The following is a 24861-nucleotide window of genomic DNA, read 5'->3' on the forward strand; positions in this document are numbered from 1 at the left end:
CCTCACAGAGGAAAGCTAATATAGCATTTTCAGTTGTCAAACGACTTCTAAAGCCGAACTGTATATTTGATAGCAAATCGTGTGATACGAGGGCAGTTCAATAAGTAATGCAACACATTTTTTTTCTGAAACAGGGGTTGTTTTATTCAGCATTGAAATACACCAGGTTATTCCCCAATCTTTTAGCTACACAACACTATTTTTCAACGTAATCTCCATTCAATGCTACGGCCTTACGCCACCTTGAAATGAGGGCCTGTATGCCTGCACGGTACCATTCCACTGGTCGATGTCGGAGCCAACGTCGTACTGCATCAATAACTTCTTCATCATCCGCGTAGTGCCTCCCACGGATTGCGTCCTTCATTGGGCCAAACATATGGAAATCCGACGGTGCGAGATCGGGGGTGTAGGGTGCATGAGGAAGAACAGTCCACTGAAGTTTTGTGAGCTCCTCTCGGGTGCGAAGACTTGTGTGAGGTCTTGCGTTGTCATGAAGAAGGAGAAGTTCGTTCAGATTTTTGTGCCTACGAACACGCTGAAGTCGTTTCTTCAATTTCTGAAGAGTAGCACAATACACTTCAGAGTTGATCGTTTGACCATGGGGAAGGACATCGAACAGAATAACCCCTTCAGCGTCCCAGAAGACTGTAACCATGACTTTACCAGCTGAGGGTATGGCTTTAAACTTTTTCTTGGTAGAGGAGTGGGTGTGGCGCCACTCCATTGATTGCCGTTTTGTTTCAGGTTCGAAGTGATGAACCCATGTTTCATCGCCTGTAACAATCTTTGACAAGAAATTGTCACCCTCAGCCACATGACGAGCAAGCAATTCCGCACAGATGGTTCTCCTTTGCTCTTTATGGTGTTCGGTTAGACAACGAGGGACCCAGCGGGAACAAACCTTTGAATATCCCAACTGGTGAACAATTGTGACAGCACTACCAACAGAGATGTCAAGTTGAGCACTGAGTTGTTTGATGGTGATCCGTCGATCATCTCGAACGAGTGTGTTCGCACGCTCCGCCATTGCAGGAGTCACAGCTGTGCACGGCCGGCCCACACGTGGGAGATCAGACAGTCTTGCTTGACCTTGCGGTGATGATGACACACGCTTTGCCCAACGACTCACCGTGCTTTTGTCCACTGCCAGATCACCGTAGACATTCTGCAAGCGCCTATGAATATCTGAGATGCCCTGGTTTTCCGCCAAAAGAAACTCGATCACTGCCTGTTGTTTGCAACGCATATCCGTTACAGACGCCATTTGAACAGCTCCGTACAGCACTGCCACCTGTCGGAAGTCAATGAAACTATACGAGACGAAGCGGGAATGTTTGAAAATATTCCTCAAGAAATTTCCGGTTGTTTCAACCAAAATTGGCCGAGAAAAAAAATGTGTTGCATTACTTATTGAACTGCCCTCGTATAAAATGATCAATTAACCTTACATACACAGCCTTTTCGATAACTTTTGCAAACACTGATGGCATAGAAATAGGTCTAAAATTATCTACATTATCCCTTTCTCCCTTTTTATATAGCGGCTTTACTACTGAGTACTTTAACCGCTCAGGAAACTGACCATTCCTAAAGGAAAAATTACAAATATGGCTAAATACAGGGCTAACATGTGCAGCACAGTACTTTAATATTCTGCTAGACACTCCATCATAGCCATGAGAGTCCTTAGTCTTCAGTGATTTAATTATTGACTGTACGACGATATTCTCAATGGGTCTGACGTGTCGCTGCGCCCTCATCCTTGCGACGCCGGTTTCCTGCTATTATCGGTGACAATGATGTTAATTTTTTTTAAAAAAGGAAAATAAATAAATAAATAAATCATTGATGTTCGTTGTACTTCTACTCTGCATTACCTACGCTTTCCTTGGCTGATGGAGAGTGGGAATGGGACATGGTGGCCAGGCTTCGGGTTGGGACCCTTGCCCAGTTCGCCCCCAATCCCCCCTTTGGGGGCCTGGAGGGTTCCTGTTAAACAAGTAAAAAATTAAAATAAAAGCAGAGCGCGTTAAAGCACCGCTTCTGGAATACAGAGAAGCGAGTCTGCCCCAGATTGAATCCACCTCGTGGGTTAAGGACGTGCACTAATCATCCGGCCAGACTGGATCTGATCTTTAGGTGGTTTCCCACATGCAACTAAGTAAATACTGGGCTGGTACCAACGTCTCGCCCCAGATACACGCTACAAAAAAAAATACAAAAACGTTCTGACACTTGAACAGAGATTAATTGTAGACAGATAGGGTACACACATTGCGTCGTCGGGGTAGTGGTGGGGTCAGGAAGGCCATCCGGCCATCAGCTACCACTCACATTGCCTCAACCCTTACCACAACGCCGACTCTATAGAGAAATGACAAAAGGAAAAGAGGAAGATAAGATTCAGAATTATTTTGAAACTTTTAGTATTCTTACTTTTCAGTAATGTTTCTAGTAAAGCTAGTTGGTAGTAAAGCTAAGCGCCCAGTGTGCTAGTTTTGGAGACATGGAGGTTGAGCTGAACTCGGATTAAGGCCACGGTGCGGGTTAACAATGGGTGGTGTGGTGTAATGGCTTGCCTTCGTGTTCGTTTTAGGAGGTTTTACAGTCTCGTTTAGGCAAATGCTGGGTTTGCTCCCAATCTTAGCCTGATAAAATATGATACATCAACAGGGAAAATACAGTAACACACAGAACAAAGTTTACATGATTCACGGACAGATGGCGCACATGATTTCTCTCCCTTAGGTTAACTGATGACTGTGCCGACAGGAAGGATATCTGGGCAGTAAGCTTGGCATAACCACGAGGAAAGAGAGAGAGCAATGTTTGGTACGAACCCGATGGGTAGTATAACTCTCTCTCGTCCGCCTCTCGCAACAGTTTTGGGAGAGGCAGGTCGAAATAAATTCTTGAATGTCTATGTTGCAATCGTATATAGGCTTTTCTATTTTTCATAACTGAAACTTTGCAGTTGTTCATGATACGACAACAAATACGAGACTACCATTTCTTACATTCTCTTTATATGGCATCTGCCTAGTTCACATGAAAGTGCAGGAAATGAAATAACATGGTATTGCACTTGATTGCCTGTGATGGTATCATTTTTGTCACAAATGTCTAACAATAATATTTTTATTTTTCTGATGCCTTGTCGTTCAGTTATATTATTAGTTAGTCTCTTTGTAACACATTTTCACTAGGTAGTTCACCATTAGCTGTGATGAACTGGCGATTAGTGTTCTTCAAAATTAGTCATCATTTTAAAAAATCATAATATTTGAGTGCAGCATGGAAAGCAGCAAATGGCGAATTCTCACGCGCTCCTATGCGTGGTGGAACCGTAAGTATAAAGCACTTTTTATGTACTGTGGTCTAAAGGCAATCTAACAACGTTTAGGCCCATGTGGACGTACATTTAATTATAATGGTTGATTGATTAGTTGGTTGATTTTGGGGAGGGGACAAAAGCGAGGTCTTCGGTCCCATCGGGTTAGGGAAGGATGGGGAAAGAAGTCAGCTGTGCTCTTTCGATTGAACCATCGCGGTATTTGCCTGAAGCGATTTAGGGAAATCACGAAAAACTCGAATCAGGATAGCCGGACGCAGTTTTGAAGCGTCGTCCACCCGAATGCGAGTCCAGTGTGCTAACCTTAATTGTAATCTTCTGTCATAATAACTCCATCCTTACTGAACAACTATTTTAATTTTGGTAGATATTTCAAGCGATTCATCGTTCTGATATGCTCGACATGCCAGTATCGTGGGACACTGCATAGTAAACTCAGTAACGGAAGCTCCTAGTTTGACTCTCAGTCCTGTCCATCGAATTTAATATTTTAGTTGTTTTCATATAGCACTGCTATTGGACGCCGAGATGGTGCCTTATACAAATGTAGTCATGGTGATACTATCTCTACCCGTGCTCTTAACGTCGCTGAGCAGTGCTTTGGGGATGTTCTTCTGTATCTATAATATCCTTGTCCGCTACGGTTGCAGGAATATCTATGCATCTATATGTGTACTCATCTCTTTCACGATATCATTACAATCCTTAGATAATAGAGGTTATAGAAGTGTTTGACAGTATATATCGAAAAGTTTAAATTTGCACGAACGTCATTTCACAACAATCATGTATTCCTTGTTTCTTTGATTCACTTACTAAATCTCCGATAATATTTAATAAAACTGAGTCTCTTCCCTCTGCTTGAGAAGCACCCTTCCGACAAAATTTTAAAGTAAACAAAGGAAACAACAAGAATAAAAGTTGAGTGTCAGATAATTTAAGCCATGAATAATGACCCTACAAGAAGAAAATAGGAACTGAATTCACTAGCGCGTGCGGAACACATAACTGCAGTGCGAAATCCGATCTTACGATGAATTCTTTCCTGCCTAAAAACAAAAGCTTGGTTTGCTGTGCTGCTTATATAACCATAAAACATTCCCAAAAATAATAAGGAAACTGAAAGATTGTCAGCTAAACTTTCTGCTGAAAGGTCATACTTTTATAACGTTTACCAACTTAGTCACTGTGGTACCTTCAAGGTTCTCCACTAGAGCAATGATTTATACGGACTGTTGCGCAATGTGATGAACATTCCCGCAGCAGACGGCGAAAATCGTAATAATCAGCGACAGGTCTAGCAATGTTGTACGACAGAAATTGTGGTAGGATAAACTGTTTTCCAATTTGACATGAGAATTATGTGACACATATCGAGATAACATATATCCTTGTAACTCCATCTCTCAGTGAAAACCTTCTCATTCCAGTAACACGTAATCCATTATCAAAGAGAGATATGAAGGGGCATGCATTTCTCTAATATGTCAATAACTAGCCTTCAACTATATTGTTAGACATGTCACAAATTTATCTTTATCACTTCTTTATTTTTTAAGAAACGTTTTTGCTTCTCCTGTAAAATTTAACAAAACGGAGTTACGAGGTTTTCGTTGCCATTTGCAAACTTTGATCTAAGCCGTACGGTCGCGATTCTGTTTGTGTGTCACGGAAAAAGTCATTATAAATACATCAACAAAAGTTTTGCATCGCCTCAATATGTCGTAACTACTTCTGTTCCGACCGATAAGTCACCTCCGACATTGTTTATAAGTTATAACATACACAGCTACCATCAGAACTACCTCCAACACTCAAATTGACTGCAGCATTTCGGCTGGAAGTAAAGCACCAGCAGGGATGTATCAGAAACGTCTGTGGAACAGTAGAGTGAATATCCATCATGTCACGAAGGACACTGATGACTAATGATCGGGTCTGCATCATCGTGTTACATGCAGAAGGCTTGTTAACCAGAGAAGTTGCTCAAAGTGTGTCCCAGAATCAAATTTATGTGATGTGCACATGGAATCGGTTCGAATGGCAGGTTGAGGACTAGCACCGCTTAAGCCGTCCACGTTCGACAGATGCACAGGACGATCGATACGTATGCTCTTTGAGTCAAAGCAGCTGTGGGCTGAGTGCTCCAGAACTGAATTCTATGTTCTAAGATGCTATACGACGTCGCGTGCCGCATCAAACTGTTAGGAGACGATTGCATGATGCGAATTTTAATTCCCGAAGACCATGGTTATCACCACGTCGTACAACACAACGCCATGGTGTCCGTTACAGGTCGGCTGAAAATCACGCAGATTGTGTCCAAGTTTGGCGTCAGGTGCTGTTTAAGGACGAAACTCGGATCTGTTTGTACCCTGATGATCGCAGACAACTTCACAGTAGACAACCCGGTAATTTCGAACGCCTTCAACACTGTGTCCCAAATCTGAAACAAGGTGGTGGTGGAGTTATGTTCTGGGGTGGCATTACGTGGGACCACCGTACACCTCTCGTGGTTGTTGAGGACAACCTCACGACTCTACGTTACAAAAAAGAGATTCCGCAACCAATAGTGAGACCCCGCCAAAATTTTGGTGAAAATTTCATCTTAATGGGTGATAACTCGCCTGCTCGTGGTGCTGTTCTCGTGAATATGTTCCTTCCACTAGGATCAGCAGAATGGAGTTCCCCGGATATGAATCCAGTTGAACATGTATGGGATCGATTGAAATGAGCTGTTTTTGGACGTCGAAGAAGACCATATACTCGGCGTGACTTACGTAGAATCACCGTTGAAGAGTGGGACGATTTGGACCAGGGCCTGAATTTTGGTTTGGTGATGTGGGCACATTGCAAATGAATGTATACGCCTGTCTTAGAGCCAAATTTAATTTCCTGTGCCATGTATTTCGAAATGAAAGGGTGATTCAAAACTTTTGTTGACGTTTGTATTTCACATCCTTGTACATTAAGTTATAGAACTGCACAACGGAACTGTCTTTAATATCAGACATTGTCTTTGAAAAGGAGTGAGTACTCAAATAAATGTTTCCGTTTTAGTATTGACTAGAGAGGAAGCGTATGTCACCATAAGTGCTAAATGCATGTGACCATAGGAGTATACCAACCAAAACAGTCCACGAAAGAGTAACAAATGAATAAAAAATTTAAATTTAGTTAGTTATACAGTCTTAATAATGTGATTTTCTTCAGATTTAGATACGCTATTATGATCAATAACTTACTGTTGGGTAAAAGGATAAGCAAACTTCAAATGAAGAAGCTGAAGACTTTTGCCGAAAGATCCTTGAATAATGCCTTGAGAAGATACGATAGATGCTAGTCATTCTGAACAAAACTCGGACCGAAAGAACAACTCATGAACTTTCAAATGCACGGCAGAAAGTGGATATAGATTGAGGACGCCGAAGAGGTAGTTCTAGAAACCTCTTGAACCTGGTATAGTAGCACAGTAGAACAAATGTAGGTCATTTCAAGGTCACGGTACGTAACACAATCTGGAAAGTAGGTGCCTCCTGCAACTAATAGTAGTGTGATGATTGATAATGATAATTATTACCATCACCATAACGGTTATTAATATAATTATGTATGGTTGAAGGCTGTCGGGATCTCAGAGACGGCATAGCTATTTCCGCATCCTTTAAGCGTGCTGTAGGGTTTGAGCTGTAGGAGACAGTCCAGAATTTGTTGTTCGGTAAATAATAAAAAGCGTCCCCAGATCAACCCATTACTGGTTTTGTAGCATATACGCTCCCACCTGTCTCTGTTGTAGAGTGAGTAATTGTTTTCCAACACTTTCGATGCGGCGGCACAAGGAAGTTGTGAGTGTTATTGACCGCATCGTGCGACACTCACTGGAAATTTGGCGAGGAAAGTGGGACGAATAACTGTGCAATGACGCGAACCACGTCGTTGTCAGCGAAAGCTGGTGAAAGCGCAAGCGTGCGGAAGGGGCCCGGACCATCCTGCGGAAGAGTCGCATATGGGATATGGGTCATTACCCACTGCCGATGAAAGCGACAGTCCAAATGAGTCAATGAATGCCTCATAGCGGTCGCCCGACTCACGACACTATTCGGCCAAGTCGCAGTCTCCCCTCCTCGTGCGTCTGAAATTGGTATGATAGGCGTTCACGTATGCAGCAATTGGTTATGGAATGATATTACATATAGGATACACTAACAACAGCATTCATTTGATTAATAGTGTTTACCTTCAGAAAATCGAAGTTATATATGTTTGTGTTTACCCAAACAATTTTTAGCATAGTTATGACATCCTCAACCGGCTTTTGCTTGTTTTCTCTGGAAATGCGATGGTAGAAATTCCGTGAATTTGGTATTTGAGGCCACTAGTTTATCACTATTGTTAATATTATGTTTATATACGTTGTATCTTACCTGAGTACAATTTGTGTATTCTGTGATGGTCTATGCATTTCATCCACAGATTTATGATAAATACGTCTTGTCATTTGTAAGAGAGGTTTGCTTATACAATAGATCTGTCTTAAAAGTAACCCTATATTTTAACGTGAGATTTATTCCACGAAGGCAGGAAACGTATCAACATTATTAAAAATGTTTGATAACTTATAGGCGGACGATATTGGAACCACAGACTGTGGCTCAGAGGTAGAATACTATACTAATTTTGTACATGAACCAGGCTAATATCCCAGTCAGGCACTCTGGCGGTGGTTTCTGGCGGATAACTTAAATTACTCCAGGGATAGTTCCGCAGTTCTTGTCAAGTAAAATTCTTCTTCCATATCTGATGACTTAAATGACATCATGGTGATAAAATCTAAATTATAAACACACACATACACACAATGGCCATAGATAATTCTTCCTCTTATTACCATTATTATTTTTATCTGTAATGGTAATTTATAGCTAGGGCAGTTTGTTTGGGGAGAGCCATATTTGACCAAGAGGTGGGGACATAGCACAGTAGTCGCTAAATACAGCATTAAATCACACTGCCTCTAATGACATCGTCGTCTAAGAAATTCAAGAACCTAATTTCCCTTTGTGTTTTACCAGACCAGGTTAAAACACCATCAACAGGATGATCGAACATGTCAGTGTGTGTGTATTCCCCGTGGTCCCAAACATTTGCTCGGCGCTCTCTGTACTCCGCGGAAGTGTGTCACGCTGACCGCATTGCGGTAACGGTGGGCCGGTATCCGGTGGCAAACTCTTACACATGATTAGGACGGTGCTCTGTCTAGCTGCTCCAGTAACCCCACTGCACAATGTCACATGTGAGGGTCTTCGAATTGGATAGAAAAATGATGTACCTCATTTGTTTCTCAACTGTGCGTTTCAACCATAAATAATTGATATTTAGTTCACTAGTTAGCTTTTAATAAAACCTAAAGAACGATGCAGTTTTATGGCGGTACGTTTCTGACAAGAGAAGGATAATGAATTTTTCGATTGTAGTAGTTCATACAAAAGTGCATGCCATTTATACAACACAGATCTATGGAACATATTCACAGTGCCATTGTTCCTCGGTCTTTGACCTGATTATAGTCTAGTTTTAAAACCAATTATACAGTTTCGTGATATAATTCTTCAGGCTTTCCCGGCGATCTAATGACATCCTACAACCCAAGATGTCAATTTCGTGATATTTGATTTCATGAGGTGCTATGAAAATCGATTTCCAATCATCAGAACAGCAGTTAAATACCTCAGTCATTTCTCGGAATCATCTGACATTGTAATACTTGAGTGATGAATAGTTTAATCATCATCATTAACCGGTTTACTCTCTACTGAGTGTCGTGACCTCTTTTCTTCATTCATTCATTAAGTATTTGAATCTTCGACCAGTCGTCTGCATCCACATCGATCTTCAGTTCTTCTTAATACACTCTAAGACAGAGAGAGAGAGAGAGAGAGAGAGAGAGAGAGAGAGAGAGAGAGACAGAGACTCACCACAAAGGAATTACCTGAATGGGACGGAAATCGGTAGATCTGATGCACTTATACAGACAAACAAACGATTATAATTTCAGAACAATTGGATGATTTATTCTTGAGAAAGAGCTTCACAGACTGAGGAAGTCAATAACGAGTTGGTCCACCTCTGGCCCTTATGCAAGTAGTTATTCGGCTTGGCATTGATTGACAGAGTTGTTGGATGTCCTCCTGAGGGATATCGTGACAAATTCTGTCCAATTGAGGCGTCATATCGTCAAAATCCCGAAGTAGTTGGAGGGCGCTGCCCACAATGCTCCAAACTTTCTCAACTGGGGTGAGATCCGGTGACCTTGCAGGCCGAGGTTGAAAAGCACGAAGACAAGCAGTAGAAACTCGCACCGTGTGAGGGCGGCCATTATCTTGCTGAAATGTAAGCGCACCGTGGATTGCCCTGAAGGGCAACAAAACGGGGCAAAGAATATCGCCGACGTACCGCTGTGCTGTAACGGTCCCACGGAGGGCACCCAAAGGGGTCCTGATATGAAATGACATGGCATCCCGGAGCATCACTCCTGGTTGTCTGTGAGACAGTCAGGTTGGTATCCCACTGCTGTCTGGGGCGTCTTCAGACACGTCTTCGCAGGTCATGGGTCTCAGTTCGAAGAGACCCTTTCTTTGAGCCGCGTTCTGATGCTCCTTGTGGTCAATGAAGCATCAGTTGCACGTCGGATGGATTATAATGATGAATCCGGGGCTCTGAGTGCCTCTGTGACGATTGCTCGGTCCTCTCGTATTGTCGTCTCTCTAGATCGACCGTTTCCTTCTTGACGCTGTGTTCGGTCTTGGTTCACCCATTCCTGCGAACATCGTCGAATAATGACAACGTTCCTATTCAAATGTCAAGCGATTCGCTGATTACCCCAACTGGCTTCTTTGAGCCAACTACACGTCTTGTCTCAAATGCTGAGATCTGCGTATATTGCTCACGCGCCTGTCTGTGTGGCATAGTTACTGTCCAACTCAGTACAAGTAATGAAATTCGCAAAGACTTTAAGCCGTGGTATCGAAATGTCCCCTGTTTAGTGTCCTTGCCAGCTGTGCGGTGAAACTGCACTGCAGCGTCACACATTCACCCATCGCCTGCCAAAGTTTACAATTTTGCTTTTTCCATCAGCACCTGTATGACTAATTGTGGCTAAGTTTTTTTTTCTTAGATTGTATAATGTGAAGAGGTAGACCAGTAATCTTCTTTGCTTGATCCAGCCATTTACTTACTGCTTCTCCTCGTGGTCTTCTGCATTCGATTTTGCTTAGCACGATGGCCTTTTCTAAACTAGTCCTTTCTCTTCTCAAAATGTGCCCGAGTAACTGGAAGTATCTTTGACTGGTATGGGAAGATAAACTTCTGGTGATACTAAGTTCTTCTATATTGGAAGCATTGGTTCTTCTTTCTTCTCACGGTACGCGTAACATCTTCCACCAACACTACATCTCAGAGGCATCAATTCGGCTCTTGTCACTAACTTTCACGGTCCAGACCTCGTGGCGATACAAGAACGCAGGGAACACCAATGATTCCACCAAGAGCATCTTCGGTGTTTTGGACATTTCCCGACTCTGCCAGATCTAGTGAGTTTAACCGCTGCGGTTCAGCTAAGAAAGATACGTCGTTTTATTTCTTTATCAAACTTTCCTGTGTCATCGATCGGAGATCCTAGATATACACAATCCTTCTCTACCTCCAGATCCTTAAAGCAACCTGTAAGTTGCGTTTGATCTAAACCTTGGGGTTTAATAATAATTAATTTGGTCTTTCTGCTGAATAGTTTACTTATGTTTAATTTACACAGTGGTTAACATCCGCTCTGCTACGCATAGATACCTTGTTTAAGATATTCTGAGATTTAATAACTGGCTTACCAACGATCCTCAAATAAAATCAACCTCTTAAACATCTGAAATGTCATTTAGTACACGAAAAGTTTACTCATACACTTTATGGCTGATCCTTGACACAAGAAAGCAAGATTCAGATTTCTGGGAGCAAATATTAATATGTGGCAGTCGATTTTACTAACTTAGATCATGTTCACTCTCTAAAAGACTAGAGAAAGCTTGATTTCCTTATGTTCCAGTAGTCTTAGGAACAAAACGATCATTCGATCTGTCGGATGCTATATTCCAACTATTATTTTCTGTAAATTTCTCGCAATTGTCCCCTTTCAGCAGTTAGGTATGAATGTGTCTCTGAAGGATTACTGTAGTTCCAAAGATTTTGCAAGGGCATCTTCTAAGAATTCTGAAATTCCGAAATTTCATTAAAAAGTATTTCTACCCTAAAATGGTCACATCATACACCATCAGTGTCAACTCGGTTGCGTAGCTAATTAGGATGTCAAACACAGTCTGAGGGGGCTTCGATGCCACCGTTCTCATATTTCGACACCCTACAGCGCCAGAACAATGCATTTGCTGCCATGGGTTCACTCTACAAAAAACGACCAGTTTGCCGTCACGCACAGCGTATTCAATGACGTCTTTTATTTAAAAACCATTCTGTATGTAAGAAAATGTAACGAGAACGCTAATAACCACGCTGACTTGTGCCTGTTATGCTATCAACATTAACAGTCGCTGTGACCTCAGAGTTGTCATGTTGAATACTTGATTACTTTTCCACAGCATGAAGCTTCATACTGTTGCTTTTACAGAAGTCTACCAATGCCCCACTCAGACATGGAGTTGGTGCGCCATTTCTTTAAAGGTGTTAATTTTTCAAATTTTGTATGAAAAACTTGAAAAACGAGCGCTGATGTACGTAAAGCTGTAGTGAGGTGACGTAAGGAGGAGAGGCACGTGCAGCAGACAGCAGACAGCAGGCCGCGGCTCCAAGCGCTGACCTTCGGCCGCTCTGACCACAAGACAGCCTGGCTGCTATGTGCCGCATGCTCGGCCTTCGGATACCATCTCTACAGCCGCCAGCCGTGGGAAATTACCACAATCGTGCTTTATACTACTGCCGGGCCGTGCAGCGATTCGGACGAAGGCCAATTTGCGAAGCTGGGAATCTTTCTGAAATGAGCACTTGTTGCGGAGGTATGCGAAAAACACGGTACGTGCCCTCGTAAGATACTACGAGGTCTCTTCTACTCACAGCATGGTAAACAATGTAGACAGTCACTTCATATTTGCCGGCCGAAGTGGCCGTGCGGTTCTAGGCGCAGCAGTCTGGAACCGCGAGACCGTTACGGTCGCAGGTTCGAATCCTGCCTCGGGCATGGATGTGTGTGATGTCCTTAGGATAGTTAGGTTTAACTAGTTCTAAGTTCTAGGGGACTAATGACCTCAGAAGTTGAGTCCCATAGTGCTCAGAGCCATTTGAACCATCTGAACTTCATATTTTTTGATGCACAAGATATCTGCAACACTGAAACTGCTCTGGGTTGCCTGTTTCACGTAAAACTAATGCGACCACTGACTAGTGAAAAGAACGGTGAATTCTGTCCTGTATCCTGTCCAGGTATACAGGATGATTATAAAAACCTTTATACACTGACGGGGCACACTGGGCATACAACAAGGATCAGTAGTCACATGGGAACCGGGGGTTGCAAACGCTACGAGAGGACGCTACGGTCACGTGTGGGCTGGCATCGTCGGAGACTGTTTAATTGGGCAGTACATTTTCCCGGACCGACTTGAAGGTCGCACGTATCTCGTATTTCTGCGAGATGTTCTACCCGACATGCTGAATGATGTTCCCATGCCTATTCGTCGCCGCATTCGATTTCAGCACGACGTAGCCCCCGTGCATTTCAGCAGAGAAATTAAGGCACATCTGCAGGCAACCTTTCTCCGTCGCTGGATTGGTCGTCGTGGGCCAGTCGCATGGCCACCACGACCACCCGATCTGTCCCAAATCGATTTTTTCCTGTGGGGCTATTTGAAGGGCCTTGTGTATGAAACACCTGTTACATTGCCGGAGGACCTAGTGGGCAGGATTTTCGCGGCAGCAGGATGTCTTCGAGATACACCAGGTATCTTTGAGAGGGTGCGTCGGTCAATGCAGCGTCGATGTCAGGTGTGTCTCGACGCATCTGGAAAAAACTTTGAGCATATTCTATAGCGGGGGTCCATTTGTAGCAGGTGAATAAATAACTGCAACGCCATTTAGTAACCCTAGATGACCTTTGCGACCCCCGGTTCATATGTAATTACTAATCCTTTTTTGAATCAATGTGTATACATTACCTGATCAAAAGTAACCGGGCTCCTATTAATGGATGTTAATACGAGGTGCATTCAAGTTCTAAGGCCTCCAATTTTCTTTCTCCGGACTGAAAGAGATAGAAACATGAGCAATGTTTTAAAATGAGGTCACGGTCATTGTCAATACGTCTCAGAGATGGCAGCACCGTACGGCAGATGGAATTTTACCGCCCGCGGCGAGAATGAGAACTGTTTTAAATACTTAAAATGGCGACGTTTTCCTTACTTGAACAGTGTGCAATCATTCGTTTTCTGAATTTGCGTGGTGTGAAACCAATTGAAATTCGTCGACAGTTGAAGGAGACATGTGGTGATGGAGTTATGGATGTGTCGAAAGTGCGTTCGTGGGTGCGACAGTTTAATGAAGGCAGAACATCATGTGACAACAAACCGAAACAACCTCGGGCTCGCACAAGCCGGTCTGACGACATGATCGAGATAGTGGAGAGAATTGTTTTGGGGGATCGCCGCATGACTGTTGAACAGATCGCCTCCAGAGTTGGCATTTCTGTGAGTTCTGTGCACACAATTCTGCATGACGACCTGAAAATGCGAAAAGTGTCATCCAGGTGGGTGCCACGAATGCTGACGGACGACCACATGGCTGCCCGTGTGGCATGTTGCCAAGCAATGTTGACGCGCAACGACAGCATGAATGGGACTTTCTTTTCGTCGGTTGTGACAATGGATGAGACGTGGATGCCATTTTTCAATCCAGAAACAAAGCGCCAGTCAGCTCAATGGAAGCACACAGATTCACCGCCACCAAAAAAATTTCGGGTAACCGCCAGTGCTGAAAAAATGATGGTGTCCATGTTCTGGGACAGCGAGAGCGTAATCCTTACCCATTGCGTTCCAAAGGGCACTATGGTAACAGGTGCATCCTACGAAAATGTTTTGAAGAACAAATTCCTTCCTGCACTGCAACAAAAACGTCCGGGAAGGGCTGCGCGTGTGCTGTTTCACCAAGACAACGCACCAGCACATCGAGCTAACGTTACGCAATAGTTTCTTCGTGATAACAACTTTGAAGTGACTCCTCATGCTCCCTACTCACCTGACCTGGCTCCTAGTGACTTTTGGCTTTTTCCAACAATGAGAGGCACTCTCCGTGGCCGCACATTCACCAGCTGTGCTGCTATTGCCTCAGCGATTTTCCATTGGTCAAAACAGACTCCTAAAGAAGCCTTCGCCGCTGCCATGGAATCATGGCGTCAGCGTTGTGAAAAATGTGTACGTCTGCAGGGTGATTACGTCGAGAAGTAACGCCAGTTTCATCGATTTCGGGTGAGTAGTTAATTAGACAAAAAATCGGAGGCCTTAGAACTTGAATGCACCTCGTATCAGGTGCGTCCACCCTTCTCCTTTATGACGGCTTGAACTTTTCTGGGGACACTTTTAACAAGGCATCTGAATGTCTATGGAGGGATGGCAGACTATTCTCCCTCAAGGGCTGAAACCAGAGAATTCAGCGACTTTGGATGCTGGGATCTGGAGCGAAGTCGACGTTCTAACTCATACCAAAGGTGTTCTACTGTATTCAGGTCGGGACTGTGGGCAGGCCAGTCTGTTTCTGGAATGGTGTTGCCTCACAGATAATGCTTGACGGTAGGATGCATTGTCATGCTGATACAAACAAGAACTGTTCCTCTACTGTAAACGGCACGCAATTCTGTAAAATGTGTTGATATTCTTCCGTATTTAGCGTTTTCTTGATCGCAATGATGGGACCACGCCCTAACAACGAAAAACACCATAGTCCCTTGTACCATCTCTCTCTACTTCACTGTTGGCATTATAAATGACGGCAGGTAACGTCCTTCAAATATTTCTACCACTGTATTACCACGGAGCATAAATGCGATTCATCACTCCAGATCACTCGTTTCGAGCCATCCACTGTCAGGTGGCGTCGCTCTCTAGACCACCTCAAGCGTCGATTAGCACTGACTGAAGTGGTTCAAATGGCTCTGAGCACTATGGGACTTAACATCTGAGGTCATCAGTCCCCTAGAACTTAGAACTACTTAAACCTAACTAACCTAAGGACATCACACACATCCATGCCCTGATGCAGGATTCGAACCTGCGACCGTAGCAGTCGCGCGGTTCCAGACTGAAGCGCCTAGAACCGCTCAGCCACCTCGGCCGACCTGACTGAAGAATGTGTTGTTTATGAAGAGCTACTCGACCATTGTACGCCATTCTTTTAAACTCCCTACTCACGGGCATTGCGCTATCTGAACTGTTGATAGCACTGTGGAACCCACGAGTGATTCCTTCCGCTGATATCATGCGATTTTTTTACAACCACAGTGATTGTGACTTCGTTAAGCTGTGGCTGTTCTTTCGCTTTTACTCTTCTTAGTCATCTCACCAACAATCGACATTAGCAGTTTTAGAAGGGTTGAGATGACCCTGATGGAGTTTCTGCTTAGGTCATAAATAGTTCACGATCGAGGTCACTGAGCTCTCCTGATCTGCCCATTCTGCTGTTACTGCTTCTTTAACTGCAATACTATACTCCCCGTGCAGTCTTATACTGGCGGGTGCGGCTCCCGCGAGTCATCTAGGGGTCATTCTCGCATTATGTTGGGGTTTCCGAATACTTTTGACCGAATAGCGTAGTTCGTGGGAGAGCTGATTATCATATTATACCCGGCTCCTCTACAGTGGTCGCAAACACACGCCTGTACAGTGGCGATAGACTCTGAGATAGGCAGTTCCAATCCTGATGGTGGAAGAAATGTTCATCGCCAGTATTTGGCCGGCAAGGGGAGGAGAAGTGTTGGTGTAAAGTCCCTGCTCACCAGACGTTCCATTAATGTCCCGGATTAAATTCTAAATCTCTCCGCAGTATCTCACGGAGCGAGGGCATATGACAATCTTGATAACTGATTCGTCCGTCTAATGGGGGCTTTAAGCTCGGCGACTCCCTTGTTACTGATCGATAGATGCTGTAAAATGTGTAAAAATCCTTCCGCAGTTAGCGTTTTCTTAGTTGCAATGAGGGGAGCACGCCCTAACCACGAAAAACACCACAATACCTGATACCAAGTCTCTTTACTTCACTGTTGGTACTATACATGACGGCAGGTAACGTCCTCTAGGTATTCTCCTACTGGACTCGCATTCGGGAAGACGACGGTTCAATCCCGTCTCCGGCCATCCTGATTTAGGTTTTCCGTGATTTCCCTAAATCGCTTCAGACAAATGCCGGGATGGTTCCTTTGTAAGGGCACGGCCGATTTCCTTCCCCATCCTTCCCTTACCCGAGCTTGCGCTCCGTCTCTAATGACCTCGTTGTCGATGGGACGTTAAACACTAATCTCCTCCTCCTCCTCCTAGGTATTCTCCAATCCCAGGTTCTTCCATTGGATTGCCACGGAATATAATGTGACTCATCACTCCAGATCACTCGAAAAAAACAATGGCTCTGAGCATTATGTGACTTAACATCTGAGGTCATCAGTCCCCTAGACTTAGAACTACTTAAACCTAACTAACCTAAGGACATCACACACATCCATGCCCGAGGCAAGATTCGAACCTGCGACCGTAGCAGTCGTGCGGATCCGGACTGAAGCGCCTAGAACCGCTCGGCCACCGCGACCGGCCCAGATCACTCGTTTCGAGTCATCCAGTGTCCAGCCGCATCGCTCTTTGGACCACCTCAAGCTTCGCTTAGCACTGACTAAAGGAAAGTGTTGCTTATGAAGAGCTGTTCGATCATTGTACTCCATTCTTTTTAACTCCCTACTAAAAGGCTTGCCGGCAGCCGGTTTCAGCCTCGTCCCCTGCTCTCACCATCATGCAACACAAACGTGACACCTCACAATACACCAGGCACCAACATTTTGCAAATACACTTAAAGCACTGCCCTCATATACCACGAGGAGAGCAGCCGTTGTGCGCGTGGGAAGAAGACCCTTCTGATTAGGTGGCTGAGCCTAGCGCTCGGGGTGTCCCTGCCAACAATGCTATACGACTATGCTTCTTTTTCTTATTTTTAGAAATTCACATCCCTTTCACAATAACTTTTATTTAGTTCCGAAGTTATAATGCGTAGGCAAAGCATCCGAAGGGGACTGCTTCATATCCTCTTCTCCTTCTTCCTCACCCTTTCCCGTTTGTCTATGGGGTTGGCATTTCCATATGGGTTATGGCAATATTATTGACAGTTGGTGAATGGATGTCCTGCCTGACGCCACCATTCCCGCCGGGACGGTATCTGTGTACCCCGTCTGTATGGGTACAGATTAAATCTCATATTCAAATGTGAGAACTTTTATTAATTGTCTGCATCACGTGACTCGGAGGTGGAACCAGAGTACGAGCTCTGTATTTTCCTAGTAGGCTGTGGAAGGACTGGTTCATATCCTGATAGTGAAATAAATTTTCAATGCCAGAATTAAATCACGCGTAGCTGAAGAGTAGCTACTGTAAAGTTTATGAGCACTAGATAGGGAGACAGTGTTATGAGGTAAATTTAAAAAAATTTCGCAAGGTCAGATTGACACGGAAATCCATTGTGGTTTCCGAAATGAGTAGTCTAAAGTGCCAGTAGCGTATTTCAACCGCTTACTTTCCTTTACTCCATGCACATCCAAAACAATAAAAACCACAGCCATTAACAAGCACTCATCGCAACATCCACACGTCACATCTTCACACATCTGGGTATCGCACGCCATGTGTGCAATGTTTCGCTTTGTGTAGGACAGCAGTAGTTCCCTCCTAGAAATAGCTTATTTCTATAGTTTTGGAATAGAATACGACAGTAAAGAATTGCACATTAATACTAAGAATCTTGCTGTAGTGCCAATTTTGAAATACGGTAACCTGAAGATTTGAAAAAAAAAAGAGATACAGTGCGTCGTATCATACTGGGTTTATTCCGTGCTATTCGTTTTAGCTATGGGATGTAGTGTCTGATGTCAGTGAGTAAGGCAGGCACCTGAATCTCTCATTTCTCTGCTATGTTACTCCTAATGTCAACCGCCTGCACATTGCGACCGAGCGATACGGCGCAGTGGTAAGACACTGGGTTCACATGCGAGAGGACGATGATTAAAATCCACGTCTGGCCATCCGTATTTACGTATTTCGTGCTTTCCATTAACTATTTGAGGCCAGCGTCGGGATAGCCACTTTGAAAAGAACACGTACTGCTGGAGTTCCAGATGGTGCTTCTAACTTACCGAATTTTTATCCCCGCTTGCAACCGGTGAGGCGCAGCTTAACGCGGCCAGCCCAGACATCCGCATCCATTTCATAAATAATATCCTGTACGAACATCCACGTTATATTTTGTCTCTAGGATGCACGAGTATGAACCACAGTACTCAATAGTGTAATAGGAGAACATCTGCTGCAAAGTAAGTGTAATGGGGGAATTGCATGTTGTAGTTAACCACACTCGGTCTGGAAACATGAGACTACTTGCCTATCATCGAAGCTTGTTTCGAGCAAACATCGAAAGGGAGGGACATATGATGTAAGCACCAGGTATTGTTCAAAAATTAGTGTAATATGAGAAGTTCCTACGGAAATATGAGGCTTCCAATTCAGCTTCACCGTTTCTCTGCTGGGTCTGAAGCTTGCGTAATGTCACAATATAACACCTGCTTTATACTTTTGACAACTGTCAAAAAATGACACGAAATTTCACTCTTATTCTTCTATAGAAAGAAAGAAACACGTGACCTATGTTAACAACATAATACACAAAAGAACTTAAGCTCCAAGGTGATTTATGGACGTGACTCCATCTACAAGTAAGTATAATATAAAATCTCACAGTACTATTACATAGACGTAGAATAAAATTATGTATAAATATAATTGCAGCAGGAACAGTTGACAACGGCACATATGCCTAAACAAGCTTGTGAACTTATGCAACCAACAAGAAATAAACAATTTTCAGCTAATTTTGTCAAATATATAAAGGAAATGTCATCGAAAGACACACAGGTTGTGTAAACATTTTGAGAATAATTTTGTTGTTTGTATTAAACAATATATATGTACTTTTAATCGGCATTTATTTCTTGTCAATGTACTGCTGTCCAAGACAGATCCTAGTTTTGAAGTATGGAGATGAGCTGTTGTTACGTTAAAACAATGTTACGTCTGCAGCTGTGGGAGACGTCCTCGAGGGCAGCACGAGACATTAGGAAATAATATGACGCTACCAAGGATACGTCCTAACAATGCAGAAGTGCCAGTGACTGATCGTTCCATGCAAAAAAAGACGCAGGATTTTTGTCACATCGATTTCAATAGTCGTGTGACAGAGGATGAAGAAACGTACCAGAACTTGCTCTCTATCTCTCTAGCCAATTACGTACTTAAAGACATAGGATGACAGACGCGAAAGGTTATAACTGCGCGGGTACAACTGCTAGCCGTATTAAGGAACGCAAGTACAGGACTCGCTGGCATTGTTCTACATCAGGGTGGGTACTTCACTGATACTTCCGCTTTCTTAAGTTTCTATGTGTATCAGTTTCAATTTTCCTTTAGCAAGAAAACCTGTTGTACATTTCAATCACGCCTGTAACAGATTTTGTTAAACAATAACGCGGATTATGCTACTGTATTCCTTATTTTCTCAATAAACACTGTGTGAAATTAAGCTGCATCGTGTACTACAATTTAATATCGTTTGCAGTAAAACTAAATACGCAAAGAAGGTGAAAGTTTCTATTCTACACCGCTTCCGCGGATAAACCTTCATGAATGGCGGCGATTTTCGATTATGGAGGTTGATCATAATGAGAGGCGTGAAGCGAACAGGTTATGGGTTATATATTTAATTAAAGCGTATTTATATGCATTCGTATTACCGAAACTTTAATAGCAGTAGTTTTCTCCTGTTCACATCCATACCCAGTTCCAGCCTTAAACAGAATAGGAAACCGCTACATACTTGCACTGTCATACAGATCACGCAGGGCGTAGCGTCTTCTCGTGCTATGAATATTCATTTGCTCCATTGTTTTGCTGCTTATTCCGAATAGCTATCTACCAGTCCGTCACCAGTTTATTTCACATCTCCATGGGAAACGTTAGGTACGTCGTGGCTTAATAAACAACTGAATTGCCATTTTTATGTGCATTTGACTTCCAGATGGGATGCAGAATACTCTCTCTCTTTTCTCTTCTCTGTCCAAATCCAAGCGAGATGAGAATGGACCCGTGGAAGTCATGACTTTAAATGCTTTAGATGGAATTTCCACACCCAGTGTTAATCGTACGGACAAAAGAGTACTTATAAATCACGCTCATAGTTGAAGAATTGGGCCTAATTTTATTTAATGCTGAGGCAGTATTGTCCCAGTCGAAAGTATGTGTATAGTTTACCTAGGGTATGTACGTTTACCGGTATTTAGGTGCGTTTAGAATGAAGTCTATCACTTACACGTCACTTATTGAAATGTGCCTGACACCGATGCGACTATGCTACGCTGCACCACCTTCGTGCGTATTTCCTACTCCTTTGAAGCCGCCGTGAGTTCTGACGCAATAAAACATCTTCCTGAAAGTAATTGCCAATCATAACTCAGTTTTTCGTGTTTACTAAACACGCCTTAGCACTGCTTATAAGTTTTCAAGAGTGGGTAAAGAGTGGGACGACTTGACACCGTGCATCTTCGAACTACTGGATAATATTATTTCATGACGGCCGCGTCATACTCTAGCGTACAGAACATCGTCGTCGTCGTTCTACGTACAGGTATAAATGTAATGAAATTTTAAGACTACATTTTGAACGTATTTGTTTCAGCCGATGTACTGCTAACTGGAGGTCATCTTCAGTTTCTTGCATTGCTACTCTATCATCTGCGATTAATGTGTTCATCTAATTTGGTCCTGGATAATTATCTGATTTCCAATTTTTTAGGACATTATCAATATCAATGTTAAAAAGAGTGGTTGAAATGGACATTTGTATTACTCCTTGATTGTTATTTTATCTCTTTTGCCTTTTCTCTCCTGTATTTAATACCATTTTGTTCCACGAAATAAGCTTTGGTGGGTACCCACTGTCATCACTATTGCCCACAACTTATATCGGAAAACGCAATAGAAGACTTTTTCAAGATTCAAAACTCTACGTTTTTATGTGAGTAGTTTTATTGTAATGATATTGTCACGTCGCGAATGTCCTTTTCTAAATCCACTTTGATCATCTTGGAGAAGTGCCTCAGATAGAACTGTTTTTCTGTTGCTCGAGAGTTTTAGGTAGACATGGCATATGAAGAGTACAAGCACAATTTATTACTACTCCACACGACAGCTTCCACTCTCTTCTGCACCTGACGGGAAAGATGTTATGTAACGTGTCCGCTTAGTATGTGGTCGATCGAGAGGACTTTGGAGAATGAGTTACAACCTAGCCTTATTTGAATGGACAGTTGTGACCTTGTGAACTAATCATTCTAAAATGAGGTTTCACTCTGCAGCGGAGTGTGCGCTGACATGAACCTTCCTGGAAGATTAAAACTGAGCCGGACCGAGACTCGAACTCGGGATTTTGGTATTTGTGGAAGGACAGATGTTTTAAGGAAAGAGAGGCTTGCGTGTCATGCGACACTGTAGGTTCCGATCCAAGTTTTGATACTGGCGGGGGAGCTAATGGGAGTTACAGTCTTTCCCCTAACTTTCTGTCACCACCATCTTTAACGTGCCATAGATGCTTAATATTATTACAGTGACAATAATAACCATAAACTATTTCAGTATAATAATAACAATTTATTTACATCAATGAGTTCTTCGCTATGGCATAACTTCGAAGAAATTCCATTACAGAAAACTATAGCATCTATAAAAACATTCGTCCGAAAATTTGAGAAGTACATGTGTCACACAGTTTGATTTAATAACTACTAGCGACGAACTCCGGCTCTGCACAGGTAGCACTCAGTACCTATGACCGGACGACTTGTCTGGTGTAGCGGTAGTAAATTACGTACACAAACCTTCCTCGTGAACAAGTCCGCCTATTAGCGAAAACAGTATTAAAATCCTTACAGTAGTTCCTGCCTTCACATACAGACAGCGAAACGCGGTGTAGTAGTTTAATTTACAATAAGTGTAGATAACGGCTGTAGACGCTCACAATTTTAGCAGTATCAAAATTTACATAATGTAAAATCAAAGTGTGCATTCAGCATGATCGATATTTGACATAGCATTGTAATTAATGAACACAGGTTTGTAGAATATGACTACTCGAGAGTGTAAATCAAAAGAATACTTTTTCTTTCAGACCTTTCTGCCTATGTTCCACAAGTGAGTCCTTCAGTATTTTTTTGTTACTGAGGCGATGGTATTTTCCCTTTCTGTCTCGGGTTACTCATCTACCTGTGGTTTATCCGTCCTGCCTGTGGACTCTCGCGCTGCGTCGTATTTGTTGTCGACAGCAGGTACGATTGCCTGTGCCTGGCTGGAAGGTTCTCCATAGGCGGTAAGGATGCTAGCACATCCACGTGGACAAAAAAATTGAAAAGTAACTTGTAGTTTCCTAGAATTTCCTACCATTTCTGAGAGTCATAGCTTTTATGCGACTTTATTCTCCCAAAAGTTAGCTGATGAATTTGGAAATTTATTTACTATTTGGTTAAAAGTATCCGGACACCCATTTGTAAGGGGAAATTGACCACTATATGTCATGTGAACCGTACTTGCCAATATAAAAGGCGGTACGAAATATTGTGTTGTCAGTAGAGAAACACTAATAGCAGGATGGGTGGGTCAGGAGTGCTCAGTTACTTCGAAAGTGGGCTAGTCATCCATCATTAACATCCCAACCCTTCTAAAGCTGGTTAGCTCGACTGTTGGTGATATGGCCGTGGGAAACAACCTCTGCTTAACCAGGACCAGGGAGATTGCATTTACTGATGGACTGGGGCCGTCGACCATTGCGGATGGTGGTTGTACAAAATCGCATAAAATCAGCAGAAAGAATCACTCGTGAGCTCCAAAGCGCTACGAGCAGTCCAGCTAGCACAATGACTGTGTGTAGGGAATTAAAAAGAATGGGGTAACACGGTCGAGCCACTCCTCGTAAGCCACACTTTTATGTAGTAGTCAGTGCTTAGCGGCTCTTGAAGAGATGAAATGAACGATGCCACTGGATATGGGACGGCTAGAAACGAATGATTTGGAGTGATGAATCATCCTATATGTTACGGCAATCCGACGGAAGTTTTTTTGTTTGGCGAATGTCTGGAGAACGTTACCTGCCATCACGTGTAGTGCCAACAGTGAATTAAGGACGAGTTAGTGTTACAAATGGTTCAAATGGCTCTGAGCACTATGGGACTCAACTGCTGTGGTTATCAGTCCCCTAGAACTTAGAACTACTTAAACCTAACTAACCTAAGAACATCACACACATCCATGCCCGAGGCAGGATTCGAACCTGCGACCGTAGCAGTCGCACGGTTCCGGACTGCGCGCCTAGAACCGCGAGACCACCGCGGCCGGCTTAGTGTTACAATATGGGTGTGTTTCTCGTGGTTAGGTTGTGGTCCAGAATGCTATCTCCAGAAGGATATGAACACATTTTACAGCATCCTACACTGCACACGATAGAGGAACAGTTCGATGATGATGGTTGTTTATATCAGCGTGACAATGCGCCCTGTCATAAAGTAGCATCTGTGACACTAACAATTCTGAAATGGATTGGCCTACCCAGAGGCCCGATCTTAAGTGAATGCGTCAGAACGTCGAAGTCCAATGTCGAACATCATTACCATCTGTGGTTTCGCTTCATGTGGAAGAATGGGCTTCCGTTCCTCAACAGACATTTAGACTACTGTTCACAGTGCCCCTAGCAGAGTTCATGTCGTCAAAAAGGCAAATGGTGGACACACCTCTTACTAGTTTCCACTAATAGGGGTCCGGATAGCCTTGACCAGATAGTGTACATGTAAAAACACGAACACTTTTCGCTAAAGCATTTTGGGGGAGGAGGGGATTCGTGGCCCCCATGACGCTCCCACCTCCGCTCGGATCTGCGCCTGTGCAACATGAAGGTTATGTAACAGAGAGTTTGCTTTGTTGCAGGCCGGCAGCCGGCCAGATGGCGGCTCTCCTGGCTCTGGCGGTGCTGCTGCACTCGGCCGCGCCTGCGCCCTCCCCCTCGTCCGTTTGGAAGCCGCACGTCAGCATCGCAGGTAAGCCCACTCTCTTCTAACTCTTTTGTTCAATTGGACAGCTGTACGATCCGAGGAGTTAATATGTTATTGCCAAGCACC

General features: G+C 43.4%; 1 protein-coding gene across 2 annotated transcripts in view; it reads left to right on the forward strand.

The window, feature by feature from the left end:
* Positions 1–24861, forward strand: part of LOC124555578 (serine proteinase stubble) — a 232008-nt gene that overhangs the window by 37810 nt on the left and 169337 nt on the right. For both annotated transcript variants that reach the window (XM_047129542.1, XM_047129543.1), the window contains exon 2: positions 24671–24780. In XM_047129542.1, coding sequence (XP_046985498.1) covers positions 24671–24780 — 110 coding nt within the window. The remainder of the gene's footprint in view (positions 1–24670; positions 24781–24861) is intronic.

Source organism: Schistocerca americana, chromosome X (assembly GCF_021461395.2).
Source record: "Schistocerca americana isolate TAMUIC-IGC-003095 chromosome X, iqSchAmer2.1, whole genome shotgun sequence".
In the NCBI taxonomy this organism is placed as follows: Eukaryota; Metazoa; Arthropoda; class Insecta; order Orthoptera; family Acrididae; genus Schistocerca; species Schistocerca americana.